Below are 13,133 nucleotides of genomic sequence, written 5' to 3'. Positions count from 1 at the left end.
ACATTATGTAAAAATGTGCTTAAAAACGATTTTAATATATTTATATAATTACTATAAAAATATAAATCATTTTTACTAAATTGTAAATTTGTCATATATGATAGCATAATTGATTTCCAGATTTTAAGAATCGTATTCTAAGAAATTATGTAACGTATCAATTATGCAACTTATCAAATATTATGGGAATTGTTGGCTTCACATTGGTTAAAACCTGGAAAATATTATAAAAGCAGCCGTTATGTTTGCCTAAATTTCGACATAGCAGACAATAAAATTTGGAAATGTGTTAAGTCTTACCAATCTCAAAAACTAAAAGACTTCGATCAAAGAGTATACCTAAACAACCAAATTATAAGTAATTAAAATCTTACTAAGGAAGGTTTAGGGTTAGGATGTCTAGAGACGTTGTTTGGATCTAACATAGTTGGGTTTCACTGTATGAGCTATGTTTTTTTTTCTAACAGCGAAAAGAGCTAGGATCATTTCCAAACCTATGGGCTATGTTTTTGTGTACACTGAGACCGTTAGTGTTAGTCAAAGTCCTATGTGTCATATTCATTAATCTGTATGGAACATGGAATGTCAGATATAGATCGACGGTATTGATCTATATTGGTAGACATTTTTCCAATAGTTGCTAGCTACAACCATCGTCTGACGAGATGAAAACAGGCGTTGACGTTTCTACACTATTTACTCCACGACGCTAATAACGCATTGATGTGGAACTTTTAGCATGCCCATTTTTAGTGCTGGTTCAGAGGCTGTGAGTCGCAGTTCGGTTATGAGCTCATTATAGAACCCATATTTGTTTTTTTACAGTATAGAATCGATATTGGGTTTATACGGGTTTTTTGTTCACTTATACTAGTTGAAAGAAACTATATGTATTGGGATAGTTTGTGACTCAAAACGAGAAGTGTCAATACTGGAAATTAAGTCATATAACACTTAACTAATATCATGACATGATTGGTCAATGTTTATTAACTTACATTTAATAAGTTATTTAAATAAACCCATTTGTTTTTGTATAAAAACACAAGGTTTATGTGGGAGGAGTTTGCCCCACTGGTTAAGTTTCGGTTCATAAACTAAGTAATAAAACACTTAATTAATACTACGACACGATTTTACAAAGTTTAAAAACTCGATACTTATGAGTTTTACATATAAACTATACAATTGCTTGTACAAGATTTCAAGAGTGAAGTTGGCTACTTTATGTTTTCACAAAGTGTGACATGTCTTTATCCTATATTAATTGGTATTCAAAATCCTTATATAAAAAACATTTCGGTCATAGTAGTTGTAAAATTTGATATAAGTTCGATTTACTTATATATTTGTCAAATTTTGTACTTTAGAATTTGAACAAACGGTATTTCTAAATGAGTTCAAATACACTTTTAATACTCAACTATTTCTGTACTTTTGATAGAAAATATGGATTTATAAAAGTTGGTCAACCAGATAAATTTATTAAATATTTTTTGTTATAAAAGTACTTTGATTCAAAAACGATAGAACTCGCCAACAATTTTTTTTTGACATATCTTAATGCATGTATTCTCAGGTTTATTAATAGGTTGGAAGAGTTTGCATTGAAGACTTTTAATAATCATAGCATACCTTTGTAGATGCCATGTTGCTAAATGTGTCTAGTGACTTAGTAATAGCCACTACCAATGAAATTTCTATTTTCGGTTATACTAGAAGATTATTTTTATATTGTTCAATGTATGTTCAATAACTATGACCACTGATCTATGTCGCATACCTCAGCGTTTCTGCGAGCGGTCGGGTGTGTGGCATAACGTGGCATGGGGATGGTGTTTCAAATCCCTTAACAACGTTAAGGATGTGCCACATAGTATCCTCCACGTAGTGGAACACCCATACCAAGAAGCCTTAAATGCAACGGGTAGCGGAGGCGGCCCATTTTACTGGGGTGCATGGACCCCACTTGGAGGTGGGTCCCGTCCCATTTATTACCAAAAAAAACCTTCAAAAATTCATATTTTTATCAAACGTCCCGTCCTCACCATCCAACTAGCCCCCATTGAAAAACAATTTGTTTAAAAAACCCAAGATATTGTAAACTTTCAAACTATTTTACTTTTATATATATATATATATATATATATATATATATATATATATATATATATATAATGGACCCCGGTTAAGTTTAATTCTGGAATTGCCACTGAGTGTAACAAGGAAAAAAATGTTAAAAAAATATTACTAAGGAAATACCGAGGAAAGTTGGATATTGATAAAGATCCTAGGAAAAACGTAGGAAATACCGAGGAAAGTGTAGTTAGTACAACTTTCATAGGAAAAGTGTAGGAACAATGAGTGTATTCTCTACATAAACTCGGTATGTTTTTGTTGTTACAAAAAAAATGTTAAAAAAAATATTACTAAGGAAATACCGAGGAAAGTTGGGTATTTAAAAATATCCTAGGAAAAGTGTAGGAACTTCCGAGGGATTTCCGAAGAAAGCGCGTTTATGGTTATTCCTAAGAATTTCCTCGGTAATTGGTAGGTAATACCGAGAAATTCATTTTCCTCGGAAATATCCGTAGGAAATCCCTCCTTTTTCTAGTAGTGCAACTTTTCTTTCTCGGATGATTGAATTCAAGACATCTAAAAGAATAAGGCCATTAATTAATTAGTTTCAGCTTGAGCTTTAAGTATATGAGCTTATGGAATCTTTTCGGTTACACACACATAACTGAAAACATAGAAATCTAACAACTAGAAGGTATGAGAATTACTTGGGTTTTTGGTGTTGAAGTATCTCCTACAAAAGTTGTGAAGTTTCTGTTGTACCAGCTTCCTTTGATCTTAAAATCACAGACATGGTTACTACTGATTTTGTTTTCCAAGAACACATGAACACTGGATCAAGTGAGGAGTTACATTCGATCGATGGTGTCTAGTCATTAACTCGAAGATATATTAGTCCACTTAAATGTTAAATTTAGCATGAAATTTTTATACCTAAAGAAAAAACTATTAAAATTGAACTTAAAGTCACCTTTTTACGGATCATAACGATGGGTTGTCATCAACATCAAGTAGAATTCTCTGATAATGAAAGGATGTGTCGCATGGTTTCACTTTGATCAAGATTTTATGGTTCACATAAGTGATCACAATGTTTCCGTATAAATTTCTATCAACTATAATATTGAATTGATATGGTTCCCTGAACTGTGAGACCTTATCACAGAAACTGGCCAAGACAAAGGTGAATAGCTTGGTTGTGCCATCGTTAATATAAGTACACAGGCAAAGACAATGAGTGAAAGGCTTTTAAATTTTTTTTTTTTTTGTTACATTCTAGTTTCTATTACAAATTTTGGGAATGGGAAGTGATCCAACAAGATTCGGTTGGATATTTTGTGAACGTACAATTTATGTAATCTGTTTAAGAAAAGCACATCCACTCATTTTATTAAAAAAAAAGAATAAAAAAAGAGTAAAACAAAGTGGACCGTAGGGACTTAAAACAATATAAAGAATTACTACAAATATGTTTTCTGCGAACTAGTTTTTGATAAAAATATGGTAGTTTTGAAAATGATCGGTAGAAATAGGGCAATTTTCCTTTGTAGAAATGGTCTTTTTGCTTGGGCCCACCGGTTTACATCCTTAGGGTAACCACAATGCATTAGAGCATTGGGTGTGGGCAACAAGATACAACACTAAATTATGCCATCTCACATGCCACCTAAGCAAATGGTGTTATAACACCAAGTGGAGAAATGGGCAACAAGATGCAACACCAAGCTTTTGAGAATAAATATGTTTTTTCTTTTTATTGTTTTGACCATTGACAAGGGTTAAAAGAGGGCAACGTTCGGATTTTACTCGTTGGTGTAGGTTGTAACGACGACGAGAAGCCCCACGACGAGAAGCAACTAGATGCTGGGACGGTGTGCAACGAGATGCAACGCCGTTTTGGGCGTCCACCTCAGCCACAACGAGCACGTCTCGTGCCCACACCGTATCCTCTTAAATTTCATAGAATTCAATGGATTGCCACATCATTTTTCTACATTCCATACAACTCAATCGATTTTTTTAACAATGCATTGAACTCTACAAAGTTCAATAGAAAGTTACAAAAGCTAATTTATAATATGTATTTAAGATTAGAAAACTTTCATTTTTCCCATTGAAGAGTTCAATTACCATTGAACTCCAAATCCATTGAATGCCAAGGTAACACCTCACTATGGTAGAGTTCCGTCCACTCAATGAAGACTACACTTGCCACCTCATTCAGCCCTCCCATTGAACTCACTATTATGATGCTCTTAAAATTAAACAAACATTCAGATTTTATATTTTTGGTCCTTTAACTTATATCATTATTTTTTGTATAGCTTTTATTATTAAAAAGTCTATTTTTTAACCTTATTATAGATTATACATTAATTACTTTATTCAAAAATATGTTTACGCTTCATGTATTATTTTTAGGAAATTACATTTTTAAATAAATCTAATCAACACCTTCAAATAAACACCAATATTAAATATATTTAATTGTTACGAAACTATAAAAGCATTTAAATATGACATTACAATACTAAATAAGCATTAACAACAGTATAAAGTAAGCACACATTTAAACATAAATTAATAAAAGTACATATTTCACATTGCAGTGTATCTTGCTTGAAAATTTGAATAATTTCTTTGATTATGAACAGGTTGGGGGCATAGTCTACATCTGCGAGGTTCGTTGGGGTGACAAATGTCCATCTCATTACGAAAACTGTTTGAACGTCTCCGACCATGATGAACCGAGACTGTTGAGTAATCTGCTTCAATCTTCCAATCTGACTGTAATCGAAAGCCGAATTATACTAATGTTTGTACATCATTACAGTGTACACATTATTCAAAATAAAAATAGAGTCATCCCCTCCATACCGACAACCTGAAAGAGGATGAGAACATGTGAATCTTTCCATTTTTCATTTTCCACATGTGCATGTTTGTTGAAAATAATGTACGGTATGTATATTTTCTCTAGTGCCATTTATCTGTAACTTTGTAAAAATTATGTAGACACCTTCATTGTGGTCAAACTCGGTTAAGTTATGGCTTTATGTACGAGTGTGTCGGTTACAAAATAGAAGCCACATGTGTGATGGTAGAGGTATATTGCAATTCATTGCAACATTACTATGTTTTTTAAAAAGTTGCACAGTTCTGTTGAATGTAAGGTCAATACACACCCTAATAAGTAGATGTCTTGCTCCCCACAATGTGTTGTTCATACTCTCAAAGATATTTATTATCAAGATACCCCATCTATGGTTTTCATCATATAAAATACACCACTGACTTTATTTGATTTGTTTTAAATAATGCAAAGCTTCAAGTTTGAGTTTTTGTACTTCTCATATATTTATCAAACTTTCATTTCTGTGTGGTGCTCCTGATAGCCCAACATAATTTTTATGACTGAAGTTCTTTTACCTTTTCATGAAATTACTTCTAATGTGTCGAAGATAGAAGCGATGGTATGCTAATTGCTCTTTCCATTCTTGTAGATTTTCCATTCTTGTAGATTTTCCTTAGTGCCTATCTGAAATCACACATAATTGTCTATCTTGTGCAACAAAATGTCTAAGTTGGTAAAAGAACCAACACCAATTGTGTGATGACTTTTCATCGACACACTACAAGATTAAAGACCTATGGGGACGACAAAAGTCATCGCCATAGGGTGCAAAGTCTTCGCTATAGACCCTGGAGACGAGATGTCGTCCCTATAGGCTCGTTGCCATAGGTCCGTCGCTTTAGATCTTATTGTCGTTGCCGTAGCCAACCCTATAGCGACGACTTGCAGTCGCCATATGTAAACCTATTGCGACGACTTCTTGTCGCCGTACATATCCCCATAGAGACGATAAGTTGTCTCTTTAGGTTCTGCATAGATTTTAGCCATGCCCCTATGATTTGTTTAATTTCCCAGGATTTTTATTTACAATAAAAGTTTTATATACAATAAAACAAAAAAGAGTAAAATTAAATATAAAACATTTCAAATATCTGCAATCCAAAGTTTTAAAATATATTACACGATCGGTTTACTAAAAACAAACAACATAATTTGAAATCTTTTAGATGTTCATACAAAACAGAGTAGAGTTGATAATCGAAACAATATCTCATGAAAAGTTAAGCGGGTTTCCATTTTCTTCCTCGAACAAAACCAATAGGTTCCCTCAAAAAGGAAAGATCGGGGTACCTGTACGTGTCAAACATAAAGCCAATGTCACAAATCACAATTGCTAGCTATAAAAAATATAATCAAATAGACACTGATAAATGCAGGTTTCGAACCATATTTGTGAGGGAGAGCCCATAGGGGTCTTAAACGAGACCAAATATCTTCCAATACTTTGGGCATTGATCGAAACTTCACCTTTCCCCATTGAAATAAGGTTTAGTTCAATCGACTTGTTTCCACTAGGCGAGTCAAATATCATATGTGGCGTACAAATCAACAACACAATTAGTAAAAAAAATGCATAACATATTTTTTTATTTCATTGAAATAGGATTAAGGGTAATCCCATTAAGGTTAGAGTACAAAGAAACAAGTACTAGCTCAATGATACATGACTTGACCTCTGTAAATTGATAGCTTCTCCCCCAAGAAATCCAACCTTGGTCAATTAATGTAACCTCATTCAGAGATATACACAACAATAACTGCAAATAAGTAATTTAATATCAAAAATTAAGAATGTTTGATGAAAAATATACCTATGTGTAAACTAATAGCTTTTCCAATGTGAAGTTTGTAACTTTACGGTTTCTATCAGGCATCATTTCAATACATTTCAATTTTTAAAAAATATATATCAACACAAAGCCATACAAACAATATCTTTTCATTGATATATGTATGTACCAATGATAACCTGGTGAGTCTTTCATACATTTGTTCCAAAAATCTCAAGCATTACTTTTTTTTAACAAAATCATACAAAACCAAGCGTTCACATCACAAATCAGTAACCTTAAACATAACCCTAAACAGATTCATACACTTCCATAAAGTTTCAAACATATTCAGAAAAAATATTAACAAAATCACACAATTATACATCACAAAACACGAAGACAAACATGTTAAAGAAAATGGGAGTTGGAGAGAGAACTGCAATATCAGGGGAATGAGGTCGTCGGAAGCAGTAGAAGGAACCAAGAGGTCGCCGAAAGCAAAGGAGTACAGGTCGACGGTGAAACTGGTCTTCTCTGAGGTGGTCAGCAAGAATATAACTTGTGATCGAAAGAGAGAGAAAGGTGAAGGGAGAGAAGGAATCGTCGGACCAACGTCGTAGCGAAGATGGTGGTCACTGTAGAGGTCGACGGTTACCTGGTTGTCGTTGTGGTGGCCGACGAGAAGCAAATCACCACCTTAGAGGGCGAGAGTCAAAAGAGGAGCATCGATCAATTAATGAGAAAGGGATACTTCTTCCAATTTTAGAGAGCATACAACCCTATAGGAACGACTTGTCGTCCCTATACCCTCAAGCAAAACGACGTCTCCCTAATTTCTGATTAAACAAATTAAAAGAATGTATATATATATATATATATATATATATATATATATATATATATATATATATATATATATATATATATATAATTTAATTTCTTTTTGGGAAAATATGTCGTCCCTATAGGTTTTTAGAATCCCACCAACATTTTTTCGTTCCCGCCTTAACAGTGGAGGCGATTTATCGTCACTTTAGCTTTTAAAGTCAAAAATGTTTGGTCAACCCTATAGCGACAATATCTCGTCCCTATAGGGTCATCTATAGTGACGACTTTTGCCGTCCATATATGTTTCGTCCCTGTAGTTGTTTATTCTAGTAGTGACGATAGCATATGCAACAATTAATATATTATTTTTAGCATCTTTTGTGACAGCAACAAGCAATTTCCCCTTATATGAACCCTTCAAATGACAACCATCAACATAAATAACAGGTCGACATAGACGAAATGCATCAATAGCATGTCCAAAAGCCCAAAAAACATACTTGAATGTGGCAACATATGAGGAGTTATTTGTCTTATGAAACCACTTGACAATTGTATTAGGATTTGAAGCTTGCAAAGTTGTAATATACTTAGGCAACTCATCAAAATTACTTTGCCATGTGACATAAATAGTCTCTATGGCTTTTCTCCTTCCATGTCATACCTTCCGGTAAGAAACATCAACATTCAAAATGTTTTTAATATCTAATTGTATATGTTTTACTAGATAAGCAACATCTTTTTCAATTGAATGCAAGATGTATGAGGAAATAGGTAAAGAGTTTAAACTTCTATTATTTCCAATACATTATCCAAATCAATTGTAAGCATCCACCCAACGACTTTTAACAAACTTTTTACAGATATGATATTATGAATAGAAGACAAAATTATAGTACTAAAATAAAAATAGATTAAATAATTCAATCATTTGCTTTCTTTGAGTTTTCATGAACAATCACAATGACTTTTAACAAGCTTTTGCAAATATGTTATCATGAATAGATATTTTAGAGTTTCAAAAAATAATAAAAATATAAAATAACAAAAGTGTTCATACATTTATTAATTGTAATAAAAACCTATCAAGCAAATGTAATATATTAAATATTGAAATTTATTCAATGAGTTTGATAGTAAGAGTATATACAATTTAATTATATACTTTTAATAATCTAATTTACATATAATGTATAAAAGGGGTAAAAACTAAAGTTTTTAATAATAAAAGCTCTGCAAAAAATAATGATATACGTTAAAGGACTAAAAATGTAACATGTTTACTTAATTCTAAAAGCAAAAGACGAAGGTCAACTTGGGGCCCAATCAAAAAGCTCATTTCTGTAAAAAGACTCATTTCTACCGAGGAAAGAAAAACTGCCCTATTTCCATCAATCATTCTCAAAACTATAATATTTTTACCAAAAACTCTTAATACAAATCAATTTTATTACACAACAGGTTACACATGTATAAACATCTAGACTGTTGCTACATATTTATGTTACAATGTTTGATACTTCTGGACAGTTATAGAAACTATCAGAGCGGGTCCTGAAAAAATAAATATTCTCAAAGGCCGAGGACGAACAAGAAAAAAAGGCCTTTATCTTTATTATAATTTTTTATTTTTAAATAAAAATATATAATGAAAAAAATTGGGCCATATGCAGCTGCCCACTTTTGTCTCCCTCAAAACCCCCATGGAAACTATAATACTAATATTTATGAGGATGTGAAAAGATAATCTATAAATTAACCCATTGATCCATCAAGGATTTAATTTAGGAAGTGAGAATGCCGCCCAAATTTGTACCAACTAGTTGCTTCAAAAGGTGTTTTTTTTTGTCAGATTTTATCATTTTCATAGCCTCAACAATCGCTATAAGTGTGACCACAAACGCATAATCCACCTTGGGATAAATGGTCACCATGAATTTGCCCTCAACCCACTTCATATTCTTCGATGATTGCATTTTAGACATCTACAAGAAACAGTCCATTTATTAGTTTCAGCTTGAGCTTTAAGTTCATGATATGAAGTACTTACGGAATCTTTTCAGTTATACACAATTACACATGTACATAACTACATACTGAAAGCATGGAAGGAAATCTACTAGAAACCAACTAAAAGGTATCAGATAATATGAATTACCTGGGCTATTGGTGTAGAAGTATCTCCCACAAAAATAGTGCAGTTTCTGTTCGACCAGCTTCCTTTCATCTTAAAATCACAAACATCGGCACTACTGGTTTTGTTTTCCAAGAATACATCAACACCGGTCTTAAACTGGATCAGGTTATGTATTTTTGCGCTAAATATTATATCCGAATTACTTTCACTTTCACCCCTGAATACACTCCATCGACCGTGTAGAGTCATCAACTAGAAGATAGATATATTGTTAATCCATCTCTGTTTTAAATTTAGCATCAAATATTTAAACCCCAAAGAGGAAAATTAAAAAAAAATATATATATTAAAAATTGAACGTAAAGTCACCTTTTCACGGATCATTGCGATGGGTTTATCATCAGCGTCAACAAGCACTCTTTGATGACGAAAGGATGTGTCGCATGGTTTCACTTTGAGCAGGATTTTATGGTTCATATCAGTGATTACAATGTTTCCACGTAAAGTTGTATCAACTATAACATCGAGTTGAAATGGGGCCATGAACTGAGACCCTATCACAGAAACTGGTGCATAGCTATAGCTCGGTTCAGCCATGGGCAATATACGTACGTACACACACACAGTGTGTGTGTGTGTGTGTGTGTGAGAGAGAGAGAGAGAGAGAGAGAGAGAGAGAGAGAGAGAGAGAGAGAGAGAGAGAGAGAGAGAGAGAGAGAGAGAGAGAGAGAGAGAGAGAGAGAGAGAGAGAGAGAGAGAGAGAGAGACGTACGTACACAGAGAGTGAGAAAGAGAGAGACAATGAAAGGCTTTTAACATGCAAGATTTGCCCTCCCATGTTGGTGGATTGCTTTTTTCTGGGGTTAGGATTTTGGAAGTTTGTCAGGAAGCCTCAAACGCACACGGCATTTTTTAAACGAAGTCTACCCAAGTCATCGCTTAATTCGTAAATGACATCGACTATCAATTAACACCTACATGTTTTTATTCCATGTGGCTGTTTATTAAAAAGGGTAACGGGACAAGCGTTACTGCTTTTTCTTTGTGTAAATATATACCATGATGATGTTGTTTGGATAATAATGTCCAACTACTTTCCACTCCTAGAAAACATATTTCCACTCCTAGAAAACATACTGTTTACCTACAGCAGATTTCGTAGGTAATCTGTAGATAAAACGTGTTACCTACAAATCACTACAAGAATAATAGGTAATAGCGGCGACACCTTTAGCAGCGACATCAAACAAACACGTTTTTGTCGCTGCTAAAAGGTTCGTCGCCGCTAAAGGCTTATGTTGGCGATCCGCGTCATTTCAACCTTAACCGTCGATTTAGGCGATATCCAACAACTAGGAGGACGTAGAAAACTCCGCGTTATTTTCCCTCCGGTGTGTCGCCGCTAAAGGCTACCCGTCGTCGCTAAAGGCGTCGCTGCTATTGCCTGTTCTGGTGATCCGCGTCATTTCAACCTCATCCGTCGATTTAAGCGATGATCCAACGATGTAGGAAACCCCGGATTGTTTTCCCTCCGATCTGTCGCCGCTAAAGGCTGCCCGTCGCCGCTAAAGAGCGTCGACAATAAAATTTGTTTCGTCTTCACTTTCTTCCCTGATCTTCTGTGTTTTCCCTTCTTCTCTCTTCTCTCTGCTCACCACCGTTGACCTCATCAGAATTTCACCGAAATCTTCGATATTTCACCCCTCTTCCTCTCCATTTCCCCCTTTTTCTTTTCCTTTTCTCTTCTCCCTACTAAATTTGTGTTGGTTGTCGGAATTTTGAGATCCCCCACCATTCTCGCCGGAGTATACCGCCACCACCACTGTTCATGACGAAATTTTGATAATTTTGATATTTTAGATGTGTATTTGTATGTGTATTTTGTGTTTGTAGATGTGGATATGTATTTGTATTTGCATTTGTATGTATGTGTATCTTGAGTGTATTTTATGTATGTATATGTGTTTTTGTATGATCATTTATATGTATATGTGTATTTTGTATGTGATTTATGTATGTGTATGTGTTTTTGTTTGTATATGTGTATTTTGTATGTGTATTATGTATGTATGTGTATTTGTATGTATAAATATATATATATATATATATATATATATATATATATATATATATATATATATATATATATATATAATAGCGGTGACACCTTTAGTGGCGACAGATAGTATTAGCAGCGACACACCTTTACCGGCAACGGAAGGCAATAGCGGCGACCAATGGAACATTAGCGACAAACCAACAGCAGCAACCCTTTAGCGGCGACAGGTCGCCGCTAATACCTTTAGCTGCGACATTTTCGACCTTTAGCAGCGACGCTCGTCGCCGCTAATACTCTAATTTTCTTGTAGTGAATTGTCTACGGAAACAGCTCCGTAGGAATACAGCTCGTGGGTAATTGGTTGTAACGGATTACCTACAGCTACATTTAACTACAGATCACCTACGAAACTTGCTTTACTACATATTACCTACGAATTTTTTATCTACAGATTACCTACGGAATATTAGCTACAGATTCCCTACAAAAATATTACCTACCGATTTCCTACGACTTTTTCCAATTTGTTGTAACGGATTTATCCGTCGCAACTCCGTCACTAAAATGATTTTAGTTTTTTTTTTAAATGAATTAAATCCAGATTTTTGCTGCCCAAAATGCATAAAAGAACCCTATAAATTAGACCTAAAATGACATTCAAATTCAACGAAAAAAGTAAATTTTCTAATACATTATAAATTGTCTAACATATAATAATATTCAATTTCAACCACAAAACTAATAAGCATTGACATACAAATGGTATGATACATTTAAAGTGTCTAATACAATTACATAAAACATGTAATAAATGCTTAACAAAGTGTTTAAAAGAAAAAACTAAGAATCATTCTATGGATTACCGGATGGGTTTATTGAATTGTCTCATAAAATCTGTCTACACTCTTCAAGGTGTCTTTGTCTTTGTTGAGTTTTTTCATGCCTTTGAACTTGTTCATGCAATGCCCAAACCTAAAAATGACAAGACAACCATATATAATTAGTATATGTACTTTACTTTTAAGCGATAACAGCAATGTACTTTAGTTTTAACCCATTATAAGAACGTATTATTTAACTTCATCATTGATCATTATAAGAAAATAAAAAACATAAATAGTAACTACTAGTTCATCATTCATCGCACATATACCACCATAATCTTTTCCATTTGTCATTTAATAAAAGGTACACAAGCATCTTATTTATATTAATTATTGAATACAACAATTTAATAACCTTTATTAACAAAAAACGTTAGCAAGCATTTATTACAACATATTGTAATTGAATCAGTTTTTTCTATTTTGCATGAGAGAAGTTGCATGAATATATCATCATCAG

The 13,133-nt window shown here is 33.6% G+C and overlaps 1 protein-coding gene across 1 annotated transcript; it reads right to left on the bottom strand.

Moving 5' to 3' along the window:
• Positions 1-8,912: 8,912 nt before the first annotated feature.
• LOC145125345 (protein LURP-one-related 10-like) lies at positions 8,913-10,639 on the bottom strand. The gene is made up of 3 exons (XM_079060808.1): positions 10,100-10,639; positions 9,752-9,982; positions 8,913-9,578 (listed from the first exon to the last, which is right to left on the bottom strand). Exons 1-3 carry the CDS (start codon positions 10,547-10,549, stop codon positions 9,378-9,380), a joined length of 882 nt encoding a protein of 293 aa, XP_078916934.1. The 5' UTR covers positions 10,550-10,639; the 3' UTR covers positions 8,913-9,377.
• Between the last annotated feature and the right edge of the window lie 2,494 nt (positions 10,640-13,133).

Source organism: Lactuca virosa, chromosome 7, assembly GCF_052849685.1.
Source record: "Lactuca virosa cultivar CGN04683 chromosome 7, Lactuca_virosa_CGN04683_v6, whole genome shotgun sequence".
NCBI lineage: Eukaryota > Viridiplantae > Streptophyta > Magnoliopsida > Asterales > Asteraceae > Lactuca > Lactuca virosa.
This window is presented reverse-complemented; position numbering and strand designations above follow the sequence as displayed.